The 18,242-nt window shown below is 31.2% G+C and overlaps 1 protein-coding gene across 7 annotated transcripts in view; it reads right to left on the bottom strand.

Moving 5' to 3' along the window:
- The window catches only part of LOC113516302 (rap1 GTPase-activating protein 1), a 319,783-nt gene that overhangs the window by 17,504 nt on the left and 284,037 nt on the right, over positions 1-18,242 (bottom strand). For all 7 annotated transcript variants that reach the window (XM_052900956.1, XM_052900954.1, XM_052900957.1 and 4 more), the window contains 2 exons: positions 14,339-14,525; positions 5,634-5,818 (listed from right to left, as the gene is read on the bottom strand). In XM_052900956.1, the coding sequence (XP_052756916.1) occupies positions 5,634-5,818; positions 14,339-14,525 (372 nt within the window). The remainder of the gene's footprint in view (positions 1-5,633; positions 5,819-14,338; positions 14,526-18,242) is intronic.

Genomic DNA, 18,242 nt, shown 5'->3' with positions numbered 1-18,242 from the left:
ACTTAATATAATTTATGCTGTGTTTGGTAGTAATTTGTTACTGATCTTCTCATTATAAACTATAAAATATTAATATATTGTACTTAAATGTGTCCCTATAAATATTTATTATACGCATTAACTTGGCATATTAGCAAATGTATTGATATTTCAATATTTATATTTTTTTGCAAAATTTGTATTCTATAAATTCTAGAGCTATTTAAGCGAGTTCTTGTCGAATTATATTGGTTCACACTTTGTAGATAGCATAAATTAATGGAAAATTCCCCTGCGACCTGCTTTTCACAGGAACATTCGTTATGTGATACGGTAATAGCCGTGACGTATTTACACGTCAACCTTCCAGGGGTATCGGCTTAGCGATCAGGACATCGCATTCATCTAGCCTAAGCCCAGAACCACAATGACCCATTGAGCTTTACGGGTTGACGCGGTAACGATTCTAATATTTTATGCAAACGATGCGCAATAGAATTACGGTCGGGGTTAAGTGTTTCTGGTTTTAAATGTTGCCATTGCTGTTCTATTGCATGTTGTAGTTAAAACAAGAGGTATTAATTGGAATCAATTTAGGATCATCATATCGTCATAGCAGCCTTTAACTATCCATTGCTGAACACAACCCTCCCCTTTAGGGGATTAGCTAGTAGTTACCACACTTGGCAGGAGGATTGCCAACCGCAGTTAGGCTTTAGAGATGTTTAAAGAGTGGCACTGCTGTCCATCATTCGCCCACTCTTAGTCGCCTCTTACGACATCCACGGGAAAAGAAGGGGTGGCTTATTCTTTGGCGGGACCACACGGTCAAAATTTAGGATAGAATAGGTAAACGAAAACATGTAACTATTTTGTATTGTAATGTCTCGTTTTATAGTCTCATTTATTAGGACAATTATTATAACTTAATAGGGCTGTTTATAGGAATATTTTCAGCATCATTTTATAATTCTACAATAAATCACAACAGAAAATTTTAAGTACTTTTTAAAATATGTTGTGTTTATTAATTACAATTATAATATTATAATTATAACCTATTACGGCCCAAATTATTAAATGGACCTGTTTTGTAATAAGTGTGCAACATGCATGTATTTAATATTAATAAAAAAATTTACTTTTAAATGTAAGAACAAATAAAATTTATAATAAATTCTTCAAGATTTTAAAATTCATAGAATTACTTCGTGGTATAATTAAGTACAACACAAAAATTTTATGTTTTTTAAACCTATATGTTTAAAATGAAGTAATCCAGGCTGTGGGAATTTTGTAGATAATAGTAGATTATCTCCAAGGCATTTATAAAGCAATTTACATGTTACGTTCATGCGATTAGAATGCGTTACGAAATAACTGTTAAATGAACTATATAAAAAGTATATAACTAAAATACTCAAGGAAATGCAGGTAGACACGGCTGATAACTAGTTTAATTGATTTTTTGTATCATCAATTCTTTTTACGCACTATCTTATCTGATAGTGCATAGTTTTATAATTTTGAAGTCGATATTAATATTGCTATTTTCTTTTGGACGGTATTAATTTATTTTATATAGGGAATAATTTCATAAAACTATTTCTATATTACGCGTAATGTTTGTTAAAATTTCACTATCTACAAAAATATACATATAAGAATCGTACTGTGTAAAAAAATAACTAAGTTATGCACTGAATTAGTGACGCGAAGAAAAAGTTTGTTTTGTTTTCTTTGAAAATATGCCATAACAAGGTGTAAGTTTAGATCCGTACGCAAGATAAAGTCTGGTACACACGGGTGGGTTCCAAATTGCTCCACAATGGTGTAATCGGCTCAATCTACACGAAGCTGAGAACTTGGCTCACTGGGCGTGAAGCCAAACCGTTCCGCTTTAGCGAGCGCAGGCGCTTTTTCCCACTATCATTTGCGAGGTTTTTTTTAATAATGAGTAGTTGGGCCCTTAACAAGCGCCCAACTGCGTCCCTGTTTTTAATTGGTGCAGTTACGTATTTCGTCGACGGTTTAGGTAGGTATAATTTGAATTTAAAAAATAAGTAGTAATTCTTTATTGAATTTAATAATTTTATTTAAGACTCAATGCGAAAGAAAGGATGAAGCTTCCTTCAAGAAATGGATTAACAAGGACTATTTCATGCGATTAAAGCCGCGAAATACACCTAGAAAACAAACAACAAACTACGGTGCCCCATATAATTGAACAGTAACAATGCGATGACGATGATAATGTCCTATAAAAGCAACAAATAACAATAACAAATTCGGCTCCACATGGAGATTCTCACAGATTGATATTAAATATTAAATTAAGTAGAAACAACGATTGACATAGAAACAATTCTTAATTGCAGGTACGAAGCGATACTATTGGGAGATATAAATAGGTTAGTCTACTACACGAAAGAACAAAGAAACTTTTATCCAATATTGATTACAAAGTGGTCTTTATTGGGAATCTATGTAATTGATGTAGTGCTTAGTATTGGCTACTCCCGCAGACACGTCGGCGTCTACCGTATCAGTTGCGGTTTCGAACTTAGTCTGCCAACATTATGCACTTACGCGACTTGCGCTCGAATGATCCGACGGCTCCCAGGCAACGTGTACGTGAGTACATAGCCTTATGTTTGGTACTAAAGTGATATCGGATCCGTTGGAAGCATTTTGATGAAACTTTGAATATCAGATTAAATGTTCGAAAATAAGCGTGGTGAAATTCGGGCTTTGATCTTAGTTTGGAATGTTTTATGTATTTATTTGTTTATATAATACCTGTATGTAAATAAATTAACTAATATTAAAATAAACGTCCTTACAACTTTTATTCCAGGCGAGTTGGTGTTGTGGAAAACATCAGTATCAGTTTGACAAAAAGCGAGCCTAACATCTCTTTAAATTAATTTTGTCCGTTAACGGTGTTAGTAACGACCACATGATTATGTAGTATATTTATATTACCAATGTACGTAATACCTGTGGCAATACCTTTTTATAGATTCCCATAAGGAATACTTACTTAAGAAGAAGTACCAAGTTGTGTATAGAGTTAGTTGAGATTACACGTTATAACATTTACGGTATAAACTATAATTAGTAGTAATTCGTATACAATCGCGGAATCTCTATTATAAAGTACATGTTTTATGTGTAATAAAAACTTCACGCTAATCGCATTGATCCAATGTTTACTTATAAAAAATTATACGCTTACTTAAATGTCGCAGTAGTAATTATAATGTATCTAAATGATATGAAAAAAAAGTAGAAAAGTATACTTACGCGTGGGTATGGGAAAGTTCACATGTGTAACTGTACTGATGGTTTAGTAAGACTGCGGTTGCAGACGTAAGGCGTAAGCGATTTTCGTGTGGATTTTATTTAAGTGTAAACTATGTAGACTATTATGTCTAGACATTTATGCGAATGTATATAGGTTACTAAGACCATTTAGGTACTTGGGATTTGACGATTACAGTGGCACAGTAATAAGTAAATATCATATAAACGAAGTTCGGAGTTCTACTTTCGGTCGAATCAAAATATTTTGTGTTTTCTGTAATATTCTGATCTCCATAGTGGTTCTTTTGTCTATAGTCGACAATTATCACTTTCCATTAGATAGACGGGCGAATGTTTGCCGTTTTGAGAGAAATAGGATACATATGTATTTAGTTTCGTTAATAATTTTATATATACGTAAAACTGAATCTATTAATCCTGTGTTTTGAAACAACGAAAATGTAAAAACTGAAAATGTAGATTTCAAACGCAGCGGTTAACGAATATGAGTCATGTATGAAGTCATTACTAGATGACTTAGAACCACTCATTAGTTTACTTCAACTAAAAATACTAATTGTTAGTAACGGGTATTATTTACCATCTGTTAACTATATCTCGCATTTACGCCATTAATATGATCACAGCTTAATCCGCTAAGTTATATTATATTGAACAGGGTGAGAAATTTTATATCAGCAACATGACACATTGGCATTATAAAGCATTGTGCCTTTTACACAATTCACGTTAAATCGCCATTATGTTAAAAACGCAATATCGCACTCGTTTATAAATGGGTTTAGTGTTTACACAAAGTGATATATGAGTGAAGAAGCTAGAAATTGCTTAACGTTTCATGATCGTTATAATTCAAGGCCATATTTATCACCTACTTGTTTTTTATGAGCTACATTTTAAAACGGTTACATTTTGTTTAGCAAAAAAGCATCTTTAATCGTAAATACACATAGGTATTCCGACAAATGACGAGATGCTTTGTATAAAATATTTAATTTTATTTATAAATAAATTTAGTTTCACAACAAGTAGTTCTTTACTCCGCAAATAAAAGGGCATATTTAATTATAATCTTATAAAGTTTATGTGGGCTCGACCAAAAATAAATCTTATGGATTATAAAGAAAGTTTCAAAATTGGTTCAGAATTGAAAATTCTCACGAATTATAAACCTCTGTCTCTTGAAAGTCGCTTAAAATTACACGCATACATATATACGTATATGTCGCTTAAAAATAAATTCAAAAAGATACTAAAATGTAAATAAATTAAATTAATTTTGGTAAATAAACACAAAAAAGGGTGACATTTAAAAGTTATTTCTTACATAAACATCGTACTCTATTCTTAATATAAATAGGCTCGGGTCTGTTATTAATCAGCACACCGGCAGGCCTTTATAGAAGGTCAGAGCATAAAAGGACAACAACGTTGTATTGATGAACGCATATTCATTATATTAAGGGGAGGAACGTGACCAAATGGAAGAGGTCGAATTTAAAGAATGTCTTTGTAGAAAAAGAAAAAAAAAGGCAATTTCTTTACAGCCAGTACTAAACCACTGACAATTTTATGAATACTGCCAATGTTATTTATACACATTTTTATATGGTTACTACTCGATTATACGATAGATTTTGATTCTAACTTATATCCTGGATTAACACGGATTGTTTAATCCTGGTTTCACACTCCCATGGGTAATTTACAATCTGTAGATACAAACTAAGCTGTCGGTACTCGCGAGTTATTTTTTTTTTATTTTGTACCACATACATATGTAATATAAAACTAAATTTAATGCTATTAGTGGTGAATAAATTATTATAAAAGACGTTAACGTTGAAAAAAATTTGCAAGTGTAATTAAATTGAGGAGAAAAGAGAGACTCGTGTTGGCAACAGGATGACCGATACAACGGCAGACTGCGTGTCGCGACGGTAGAGACATGTGTAGTGAATTCCATTTCGCAATGTCATTACATTACACTTTTTTTTATTTTTACCGCAATGGAAGTAAAGACATCGCATTGGTCATAAATGTAATTAATTCGAAATTCAATTTGTGTGTTATTTTTGCATTATTATTGGTGTAATTTTGTAATGTAATTGGTGTAATGTGTACAAGGTATTTTGTTTCCCAGTTATAAGTTTTAAAGCAATAATGGCGAGATTTTTCTGATTGAAGCTTGAAAAGGCAATTGAGATTTTTCAGCGTGTTTTTCAATATACAGCAGCTTAATAATAATCCACTGCTCAATAACGTACTTTCTGAGGATCTATCGCTAAAAAATAAACTTTATTACAATAGACTTGAGTTTAAATTACCTTGCCGAGGAAAAATCGCCTGTAATACTTGGCAGTATCGTCGGTATCGATATTGTGTCGCCTAGACGCTTGTCGCGGAGTGCCAGGTTGCGCCCTAGGTTCAGGTTCCTCTCCATCTTGAACCTCATCTATGCCATCCACCCAGTATCCACCGTTAGGAGGTTGCACTATACTTGGCGGGGTTCCTGCAAAAATGGATATTAACATTACCTTCAAATAAAAAAAAAAAAACTTGTTAAGGTCTGAAAAACAAATCATGAAATTAAATATCTTTAAGTAGTTGTAAGCTTAAGTTCTTATTAATTTAATTAACGTTACTGGCCATTAAAAATGTATGATGTAATAGGTGGAATTAATAAAAAATTCTTTCTCAGCTACTCATAAAGAAAACCAGAGATGTTGATAATTGGTAGATAATATATTGTTGGCCATCATTGCAATATAAAAAAAAAATATGTATATAATTAATGAAATGAGGAATGTTTTCATACGAACTTGTCATAAATTCCCATGATGGTATTATTCAGTTTATTTTTTAAGAAACACGTATTATACTTCATCTGGCAAAATAAAGAATTATAAATGAGAAATAAGCATTATATTATTATACCATTGCCAGGTCATCAAACTAAGATACCATGTATACTGTGAATCCATCTAACGAACATATGTATCCAAGAATAACATCAGTGTGATGAAATATTTATTATTTTTACTCAAAAATGGCTTAAAACCTTAAGGAAGTCACGGAATCAATTAAGGTTTTTTTAATCTTCCCATAGACAAGCAATTCTTGTGGCCTTCATGTTACATCCAAGGTTGTCACTATTTGTTAGGTAGTTTTTGCGTAACAAATTGATATAATTAACCGTGTAGCGCAGCTGAATGTGTTCCGCGGTATTCAATTTACAAAACCTTATGTTTATTTACTGTGTAAATACTTACATGTGCGTAACGCATTTCAATTGAGTGAAAATCATGTTTTGATATTGAAGTTATGTATTTTATGATGTGAGTATAAATATTCACACTACTATTGAAATACAACGATGCTTAGATTTATATTCTGTGCATTGTGCAGGTCAACGCTTATGTTATGACAGTTTGAGTTCTAAAATCTGGATTGAGCGAGATTTTTCGATTTGCTATTTTATTTTTATACAACTTAGAATGTCAAACAAGCTGACGGCCCACCTGATGGAAAGTGGTAACCGTCGCCTATAGACATGAGCAGTACCATGAACATAACAGAGTATACTGTTTCGCCCTTGATACTCCCCATGCGTTGCCATTCCTGAGGACTCAGGTGTTATTCCTCTATACTCAGTAAATTCACGCCATATCCCACCCTTTAAACCGAAACACAGCCATGCAAACACAACTGCTTCACGGTTGAAACACGAATGGGACAGAGGTACCCAAGCAATCGACTTTTGTACAAAGTCTCCCTCGGGTATCATTATTCGAATAATTATTATATTCTACCTCACATTTAAAAACTTTATTGAATGTATGGAAAAAACCGAACATACAAGTTTTGGTAGAGCAGTCACCAAAATGTAACGCGCAATATAAATACACTTGAAAATTATTATTATAATTGTAATTGACCTTACTAGTGATACATCACCTAAATTAGGCAACTATAACAGTAATATTTGTATGTTGAGTAATAATAAATTTAAAAAATATTTAAAACTAAAAAAGTTTATAATTAAGAATCGGAATATATTAAATAAGCGTTGCAAAAAGGGTCAATTATTGAAAAAAAACACTTTGAATAATTTAAAATTGCATGATTACATTAATAAGTGTAATAATAAGTTAGTGGAAAGCCAAAAGTTATATGACATTGATACAGACTACCTAACTTCAAAAATCAATAGTTTAGAATCTTCACTTCATGATTTAAATACAAAGTATATTATCTCTCAGAAACAAATCCAGGAGCATATTTTAGCAATGGATGATCTGATTGATGTCAGTAAATACAATGCTGACCGTTTTGAGTCGTTGACTAAGCATTGTACATGTAATCACACAAATATATCAAATAATAATTCAGTTGTAACTGTGCTGGAAAATGAAGTTCAGAGTATGTATGTATGTGTGATACAATGTAGAGAAAATTGCAGATATAGTGCTGTTTGCGGATGATACTTCGTTAGTGTTTAAAATTGGACGTCAAAGTAATCAATTAGACGATGTAAATTGTGCTATGTCTGCAATATTAAATTGGTTTACATGTAATAACCTATTATTAAATTCCAGCAAAACAAAGTGTATAAAATTTATACTTCCTAATGTAAGACTAATAAATACACAGTTATTGCTTAATGACGAAATAGTAAATTTTGTTAATGATACAGTTTTTTTAGGTATAACAGTGGACTCGAAATTACAATGGGGGCCCCATATTTCAAAATTGGCCAGTAGACTCAGTTCTGCTGCATATGCAATTAGAAGAATTAGGCAATTAACAGACGTGGCGACGGCTAAACTTGTATATTTTAGTTATTTCCATAGCATAATGTCTTATGGCATACTGCTGTGGGATAAAGCAGCCGATATAAATACTATATTTGTTTTACAAAAGAGAGCCATACGTTCTATTTATGGTATGGGTTCAAGAGAGTCATTGCGTCAGTGCTTTAAAGACTCAAATATCCTCACAGTTACTTCACAATACATTTATGAAAATATTATGTATACACGTTAGAACTTAGAGAGTTTTAAAAAACTCAAAGACTGTACAAGTAGAAACTTACGCAATATAAATAAGCTTATTTTACCTAAATGCCGTCTGCACAAAATCAGTAATTCATTCTATGGTAATTGCATAAGATTTTATAATAAACTGCCAGAATCTGCATTAAATCTGACAGAGAGGCAATTCAAATCTCATATTAAACAATTTTTATGTAAGAAAGCCTATTACAGGATAGACGAATTCATAGATGACAACATATCAAGTAAATAATTAGTTTATTAGCATACAACGTTATAATTTTATTTTCTCATTGCTTTCTTGATTTAATTGATTAATTTTAGAAATATGAAAGCGTAGCGGTTTTTGTATTAATTGCCGCATGCATTCTTATGTAAAATGTGAATACTATAACTATCAGATGGCAATTGTGAGTAGCTTTGACGTGGTCTAGTGTTTTGAGTAGTCATGCTCACTAAAATGTCCAGACTTGTGGCGGCGTGGTGGGCCGGGTCATTAGGCTCCCTAAAATATGGTCGAGCGCAGTGATGGCTGGCTCATCCGTCATACTCGTGAACGGGTGCTGCTTGTAGGGACTGGTCTGCTCTAATCACTATGACTGATTTCCTCTTATAATTGTTTAACCAGTTGGTTATGTATTCAATATTTTTTCTTTTTGAGTATTTAATTGAATTAGTGCTAATTGGTGGTTTGTATTCACACACTTAAACTTAAAAATAAAGTAATAATAAAATTATTTAAAAGAGCAACACGCAAGTTTCTTGCTCGTTCTTCTTGTGATGAGACAGCTTTCCGAACGAGCGGTAGATTAAAAAAAATGTAATTACTTTTCAAAAGTGCTTCAATGTAAGTTTATTTGAATAAATGATTTCTATTCTATTCTATTCTATTCTATAAATTATCATATTTAATTTATTTAATTATTAAATATATATAATAGCCTGTTGTTTCTTTTATAGTTAATACCTAGATATATTGCCACTCTATGTTCATACTTTTGAAGTCCTATAATTATTATAATTGTGTAAGATAATAGGATATTTGTTACTCAATCGTGTTTAAACATCTAAACGGCGTTGAATAAATTTTTATGTATGGTATGCAAGGTATATCTTAGATGAACATAGGATACTTCTATATTAACTCAAGCGGACAAAGCTGCGGAGATATTTCTCGTGAGAAAGTAAATAAATAATTTGAAGGATCCATCTGATACATTATGTACTCAAATAAAATCGATAAATGCAATTTCGTATTCCGAGTGACTTGTGTATTATTTATTATACCAAGTTTTATATTACTTGTCAGAGAACACTAAACATTAATATAATTTGATACATATGTATGTTAATATACATAAAAGCACTTTGTACGGGTACTTGCTGTATGTAATAAAAAGAAGTATATATAGTACAACGTTTTAAAAATGCGAATAAAACCAAGCAGGAATTGTGGCACAAAATTACTAAGCATTGGTCAGCCGCAACTAATCGAAACAACCGCCCATCCTTTTAGACCCGCATCTAATTTCAAACAAGGGATGACTAGTCTAGACCGCCTTTTGTCCAGGCATATTTTTGTAAGGGTTTCAATATAGTTCTATGTCCTGCGGGGCTTCATTGTTCCTGCTATACGTCTCATAAAGCTTCGTTGCTAGGTTTTATGAAGGCTGGCTTTTATAAAAAGCTCGGAGACGAGTTTGAAACAAAGCTGACGCATGTAACTTGGACATAATACTTGAGGATTTTATCTACATTACTAAAATAATTAAAATATGAATATTGTACTTAATATAAAAAAAATGCAAATTCTCATTTTAAACACTTAAAATAATTATTTGCATTCTTATTACATTTGTAACTACTTCTAATGATTAGTTATAATCAAATTATTTAAAAATAATTACTTTCTAGTTACTGTGATGAATATAACATGTATATTTAAAGTATCAAAAAACATACATATATCTATATAAATGATATGGTTCCTAAATTTTATTATATTTAATCAATATGTCTATATCAAATAATCAATATCAAAAGTTTGCAAACGTTTAATCGATATAACAATAGAAGAACTGCTAAATATACCCACCACTATTTCCTATACAGCCTTAGGACACATGATTAGTCAAGTGTAACCTAACTACTAGTAATAGTGTCTGCCTAGAATAGGGCATTTAATAATTATGTTACATATTATTATTTATGTTCATTGACTCCGACGAATGATAGAGACAAAGATGGTTATGTGATGATTCCGTACAAGCAAATAAATATAGCATGACTTTCATTAGATGTAGTGACAATTGCAAATACATTTCAGTTATAAGCGTTCAAGTGTATTATTCGTATCAAGTGTTTATAAACTTGTCACTACAATTTATGGGAAAGTGTATAATAAGTAATTGAAATGATAATAATTATCATCTTTATCATCATCTCAGCCATTGTCTGTCCACTGCTGAACATAGGCCACCCCTATAGACTACCATAAAGAACGTTCTTTAGTCACCTGCAATCCACTGACTCCTTGTAATGCATATAAAGTTGTCGCCACTCAAGAACCATTCTTCCCCAGAAATGATAATAATAATGATTGTGAATGTTAGATATTATATTATTATAGATAGTAAAAAATGATGACACTACATTTTGTTTATTTGAAATAAAGTTCATTAAGTATGAAAGATAAAAGACACAGAAAAATCTAGATTAGTTCCATTTTTTAAGCAAACCACGACTTGTTTGATTTCCTGCTGCTAAGCTTATACAATTCCCAGACCATCCACTAATTTAATTAATGCTTTAATCAGACAGCTCAGAACTAATGAAACTTTTCCTTTGACATTATTTTCTTTATGTGTATCATTGAAAAGATTTTAGATCCTTGAGACTAGATTTGATCTTTTAATTAATACCTATTTCAAAAGAATTTAATATGAATTTATAATTTTATAGGACTAATTTCGATATTTATTTCAATTATTTTATTATATTAAGTATTATACTTGTTAAAAATTCAGATAAAGGAATTTATTTTTAAAGAAATAAATTTATTTAAGACAGGTATAAAAAACTTACGATTCCTATAGATTGTTTGGGTCTAGTCAAACTAAGATAGTCATTTCTTATTATGAGGTATTCAATTATTTAGTTCAGAATAGTGTATAAATATTCTAGTACTGTTATAAGATGAAACGACTTCAATAGTTATAACTGATCATTCGCGTAAAAATTGCTTTTGGGAATACGCTCAGATGCGGCAGGTGCTGCGAATCTTGAATTATTTATTAAGAATCTATTTTTTACATGACTAGTGTAGAATTTTTATAAAAAATATTTGTTCAGACAAAAATCATATAAAATGTTGATATTATGCTGAATATCAATATACCATTTAAAATTTTCAACCGGCTTCAAAAAGAAGGAAGTTCTCAGTTCTCGGTTGTATTTTATTTTAGAAACGATAAACGAATTCATAATAGTGGCCAGCATATTAAGTATTCATAGCTCTGTAACATATTTTTTTTTTTTTTACAATTTCTTGTCTTTTAATATTAATTTAATATTTAAAATATCACACTATTCCTTCTTAATCATATTTCATCTCCCATTCTATACCAACGACTTGCTAATATCTATATAAACCCTACGAGATTTTAGAGTACAATTCAAAATACAATTCGAGTTCAATTGTACTGTATATCAAATAAGTGTATTGAATAAATAATAATAAAAAAGAAATTTAATATCCATCTGAGTTTTAGTGTCAACAAGATTTAAGCTCACGAATACTGATATATTTATTTTGTAAAACATTTGAATAAATACTGAAAATATTAAGTAAAACCTTCAAATTCGACAATAACTGTCATTAAAGAAAACTTACTGCGAAATTTCCGAAGAACATTCCCTTTGAAGTTGTAACTGTTAGGTAGAGAAATTACGCTCTTGTTCCAATAGAATCAGAATTCAATACAAAAGACTTCATAAACAAAGTCAGTAAATCTAAAACGAAATACTTTCACACTTCTGTTCTCAACATTTCCTTAACTTTCTCCTGCAAATGGTTTGCAACAATGATGAAAGTTATTGCGGGCGAGTCAGTACAGAGGGTGATAAAGGTAAAGAAACTAATATATACATAATTTCACTTCAGATTTATAAACAGTGAATAATGGAGTTGTCGATATATTTGGTCAAACGTAGATTGGTTTGATGCAAACAAAATTCTAGACACGTTTTATGTAGAATTTTGCAACTATATGTAAATTTGCTTCTTGCGTTGCATAGAAAATATACTGCTTTGAACGATAAATAGATACAGTCTTAAACCTGAAAACAGTATAGCAAATGGGCACGTCATCAAAATACTTTATCATTAAAATATAAAATAAAAAATATATATATTATTTTAATCATAGGCTATAGTACATCTGGTAGCTTTTTTTTATAACACAGGGGGCAGACGAGCATGCGGCTCACCTGGTGGTAAGTGACTACCGCCGCCCATGATCACCCACAACACCAGCGGCATTGCAGGTGTGCTGCCGGCCTTTTACAAAGGAATATACTTTTTTCTTGAAGGTTATGTTGTTTTTATCTGTAGTCTGATTAATGTATGTCTAAATATATATACTTTCACCTTTCAGATTTTCAAGGTTGACTGGAAGAAATCTCTTTAAGGGATAAGTCTGCCTATGTACATTTTCCTTATAACCTAATGTCTATATTAAAAGTGAATGTACAAAAGCATATACATAAATAAATATATATTTTTTATTATATTTAGCAATATTATATTTTCAAATATAAACAAACTGTCTACAATGTAACAAAAGAATAGAAAATACATGCTTATTTGAAATGATCGTTTAACTAACGGAGTTTGAAATAAACAGTGAAAGTAATTTTCATTTTAATTAGATGCAGAAGCAAATTAATAAATAAATAAGTAAATTCGGAATAATTTAATAATCAAGTAACCCTAGATTTATCTAGTAATTCTAGTAAATTTTCGGCCAGTCCACTTGTCTCTAGTAACTCTCCCCCTGGAAGGGAAGAGCGGAATTTTTGCTACCTATCCCTACCATTGTGTGCCCAGTAGGGATAAACTGAAAAAATATGCCACTTTTCCCTACCAATTGTGTCCAGTCAATGTAATACGTAAGGTTAAATGCATTCCCAAAATCTGAGCACATTAAAAAAATAGTGGTTAATTCATTAATTATAAATAAATCTTTGGTCTATTAATAAAATATATTGGACAATAATTCTCTTAAATTAGTTAACAAGTAAGTACAATATTTCAATAAATTCAGACACATTTTAGTATCGTAAAAACAGTTCATATTCATTTTCCTTAATGAGAAGCATGAATAAAGAAAGATATTGCCAGGATATTGACTTCGGTTCTTTCTGTCTATCCCATGTAAGGCATAGTAAATAGATAGACAGATCCGATCAAGAATCAAGTTCAAGGCACCAACACAAAATAATATGTCGACTAACAAACTCAATCATGAAAGTTCAAATGTTTTATTTCACATACAAAAATTTTGCAATTAAAACAATCTCATTTCAATGCCTTAATAAATGGAGCACAGTGTATTACTCAAATTAGTGCAATATTCATGTAACAAGCGCAACTTTACCGTGGCACTAAGTAGAGTTAATTGTTATAGCAGGTCAACAGAATTTATGAGAAATATTTTTTCGAGACATTTTAACGACTAATGAACTAAGGATTACACAGATAAATTTCAGGTAAATTTTTACAACATTCGTTTTCACTTTTGCTAGTTATATAATCTTTCAAGACAATATTATATAGTCGAATGTAAAAAAACTAAAATGTGTAACGAAGTTCCGGGTTCAATCCCGGCCGGAATAAATTAGGAGAATAATTTTTATAACACTGACTCAGTTTAATTAATGTTTTTCATGCTTTTTTTATTTTATTTAGTGATAATTACCTGGTTTAGCAAGAGTTTCCTCTAACAACTTCCTACTGGCTTGACAGGCGGCTGCAACTCGATGTTGGGCTGCTGCCGCGCCTGGTGACGGCGGGGGTCCATGTGGGGCAGGTACACGGTCCTCGGAACACGAGTGCCTTTCTCCAACTGGCACCGGTACCGACCGACGTTTCTCGGTTCTTGGCACCTGCGACAAGTTTTAGTAATTAGTGACAGTCTTCAAAAATTTAATACATATAAAAAATTCTTGCGTTTATCATACACTTCAAGTATCTTTGTTTAATAGATTTAATTTTTTTTTACCTATTTGTCTGTTTTAGTACTTATGTCTTGTATTTTATCGATATGGTGATTTATACACAATATTCTTATAATAATAATATGTTAGTATTTAAAATACTTTTTTTATGCAACTTGGTACTGGAATGATTAACAAGCTGACAGCCCACCTGATGGAAAATGTTGACCGTTGCCTATAAACATGAGCCATGGACATAACAGGATATACTGTTTCTCTCATGATACCCCCCAAAATACTTGTACCTATTACTTACAAATACTATATCGATATACTTTCAATATGATGAAGATGATTCTTTCGAATTGTGAACATTTTTATTTTTGTTTTAATATAAGTAATATAAATAAACTAAGTACTATAATATTATGTGCTACATGGTAATAATATAGATTTATTTATTATTTTTTCAAATCTATTAGGCTTTATGCAATTAATTCCACTTAACTACAAATAACCCTTAATTGTAGTTACGTGGAACAGATTTTAATGAGATGCTTCTGAAACTTCTCATTACTGCGAACAGATTTATTGCTTATTGAAAACATATAATAAATAATAGCCATCTACGTTCATATTAACTGATAAATTTAATATTGAAAGTAAATTTTGTTTAATTTTGTAGGCATAAAATAAAATTTTTAATTAAATGAAATATCATTCATTTTAAATTACATGTAGGCGAAACTTCGTTGCAATGGTACTTAAAATTAATTTATAACGTTAAAACAATGTCATTGTTTGATACATACCTAGGATTTATTTTTTGTTAAAATATTTTAAGGATAATACTTAATAAATTGAACTAATAATAACAATTAGGTACAAAATTTTATTGAAATCCGTTCCTCCATTTTCATGAGGTAACATAACTAACAGATATTGATTCTGAAAATAAAAGTATTCACGTTTTGTTGTTTATTTCTGGCCTTCCTCGCTGATTTTTAGAAAAAAATAATAGTTTGGAATTTTCTACACATATATCGTATTATATTTCATTCCTTTACTTTGAAAATTTCTAAAAAACACAAATTAGAATACCATAACTATTTATAAAATAAAAAACTGACTAACCAAAATAAAGTGTAAGTTACTACTAAACAGAAATTTACATATGTTCCTTGTTGATAACAATGACGATCTGAAAAATATTTATTATTCTAATTATATTATTATAAATTCTTAATTCTAAATGAAAAACACTGAAAGGTGCTAACGGATTCCACGCGGGCGTAGATGCTTAAACAGCTAATACTTTAGAATTATTTTAATATTTCCTCTTTATTATATTTCTAGGTGTTTCATTTAAACGTACAGTCAATGCAACTAACCGTGACGGAGCGGAGGCATCCGTCCGTTGAACTCCTACCGTGGGATTTCGTCTTTGTTACTTTTCACTCTAACTGTACCGATCCTTACAAATCGTTTCGTGGTAGACCCATCTATGTACAAACTATTTGGAAACGTGATCCAATTGTAGTGGCACCAGTATTTTGTGAAACCACAAGTTAACAATCTCGAATACTCAACAGGTATGATGTATTACGGCTATGAACGAAGCCACCAATACACCTCTGTTTTACTATAACCTCAATAATAGATCTAAACGCACCTAAAAATAAAAATACGTAAGCAATATGTTTGGAAATTAATCTGAAAAAGATTAATTAGTAAACATATTTATTTATAAACGAGGAGGATTGAGTCTAGAAAACTAAAATTTGGAATACATGTTTATTTAATTAAGAAAGGAAACACTAAGGAAGATTTTTTTTTAAATTTAAAGATACATAACACCACTCAAAAGTCTTTGGTAACTGCATAGTATATATATAAAACCTCTTAAATTAACTGCATTATGGTTGTACCTAAGTATAATTTGATCACAATTCTAAAACTTTGCTGACGCATTCTAAATGCAGTACCAGGTGTTATTAATGGACTACACAAAACGAAGAAAATCAAGGCAACAATATCGACTGGCCTATAAATCGGTGTGCCGTAAACACCATCAAAAGTTTAAAATTGGAAGTCGACGGAAGCATTAGTTGAAGCGTTGACAGCAACTCGAAGCAAGTAGCGTGGAAACGCTCGAGACTCGAGCCATTTTCACTTTGATCAAATTTATCTGACGTCACTCGTGTTGTGTTTATACATGTATACCTACTATATATAGGAACTAACCGCTGAAATTGAATACATAAAACTTACGACTATAGTAAACATAACTCCGCCGTTTTCCGTATAAAAATAGGTACAACCAATATCCTACCGTAGTTTATAAAATTAAATGTAGAAACTGTGTTCACAAATCAAATGGTTGGTGTCGATCGATTAGTGACGAATGAACTCCACCAATTACTCGAGTTAAAAGAACTATTTCGATGCGTTTCAATTCACGATCGGTTTTCACGGAAAAAATTGTAGTTCAAAGGTGATAGGATGACACTGCGCACAAACCATCGGAAAGTGGAGACTTAATTAATGTTATATAAACATCAATTCTTATATAAATACAAAATAAGAACGGAACACTGATCTCATTTCATTTTTTTTCTATTTACAAGTTTTAGTACATACTAAACCTGGATTAAGGCATGTAATTAGAACAGTTCCGTAATGACGTGTCATTGTAAACATTGTACATATTTTGGTTTATTTTTAATTTTTCCTGTACATTAGGAAGTGTCGGTAATGTCTATATGAAAAGTACATTTCATCGTAAAAATAAGGTCAATCAAAAGTAAGATTACATATTGTAATAACAATAACATTAAAATAATATAAGAGAAACCATAGACTAATAAGCTCAGTTAAACGACGACATTTGACTGTGTTCCGGGGATCCTAAGATAGTCTAAACTACTATTACTCGCTTTGTGCTTTGTCAAGGCAATTGTAATTGTAGGTCTTCTTAGTCCTCTAAAGAAGGCCGTGGAAAGTTCAGAGTGAAACTCTTTGCCCCGAACTTCAACAGCAGGGGCGACTAGGCTCACTGGAAAGATGCCTCTGTTGGCTAGTTCTCATTTTGTACTGTATTTTTCGGGAATTTGAGTTCAATCTCTTCTTACTTTTTTATCTATAGATTTTTTAAGTAAATAATATTAATAAAAAATAGGCTACTGTATTGTTAATTAGATGTGGTATATATAAATATTGTGAGGGAACCTAGAGGCCTAGAAACTTCCAGCACTAGAGGGCGCTATCTTCAAACGAATAGTATTAGTATCACAGATAAATGCATCAAGTAACAATTAGTCTTCCGATTACTTAACCCTCATAATGCTTACAAACATAACAGCTACTTAATTCTACAACTAAAATCAGTTATTGGATATGTAAATTACTATGCAATGTTGTCAGTCATACTGAAACGGAAAGCTGATATTATGAAATCGCATTAAAAAACCTAATTACCTAAATTATTACATGCGTTCACTTTCTGTATACAGGAAATTGAGTATCAAATATCCTAATATTAGTGAGGCTTCTGTCCGGCTTATGGAATAAATGCTATCCTTTTGTACCATTGTGACTGCTAAGCCAATAACAAATAAAAGTACTTTTCAAATATAGAGTTTTTGGGTCTTCGCGGTATTAATGACA

This window comes from Galleria mellonella, unplaced genomic scaffold (assembly GCF_026898425.1).
Source record: "Galleria mellonella isolate WM207_F2 unplaced genomic scaffold, CSIRO_AGI_GalMel_v1 utg74, whole genome shotgun sequence".
In the NCBI taxonomy this organism is placed as follows: Eukaryota; Metazoa; Arthropoda; class Insecta; order Lepidoptera; family Pyralidae; genus Galleria; species Galleria mellonella.
This window is presented reverse-complemented; position numbering and strand designations above follow the sequence as displayed.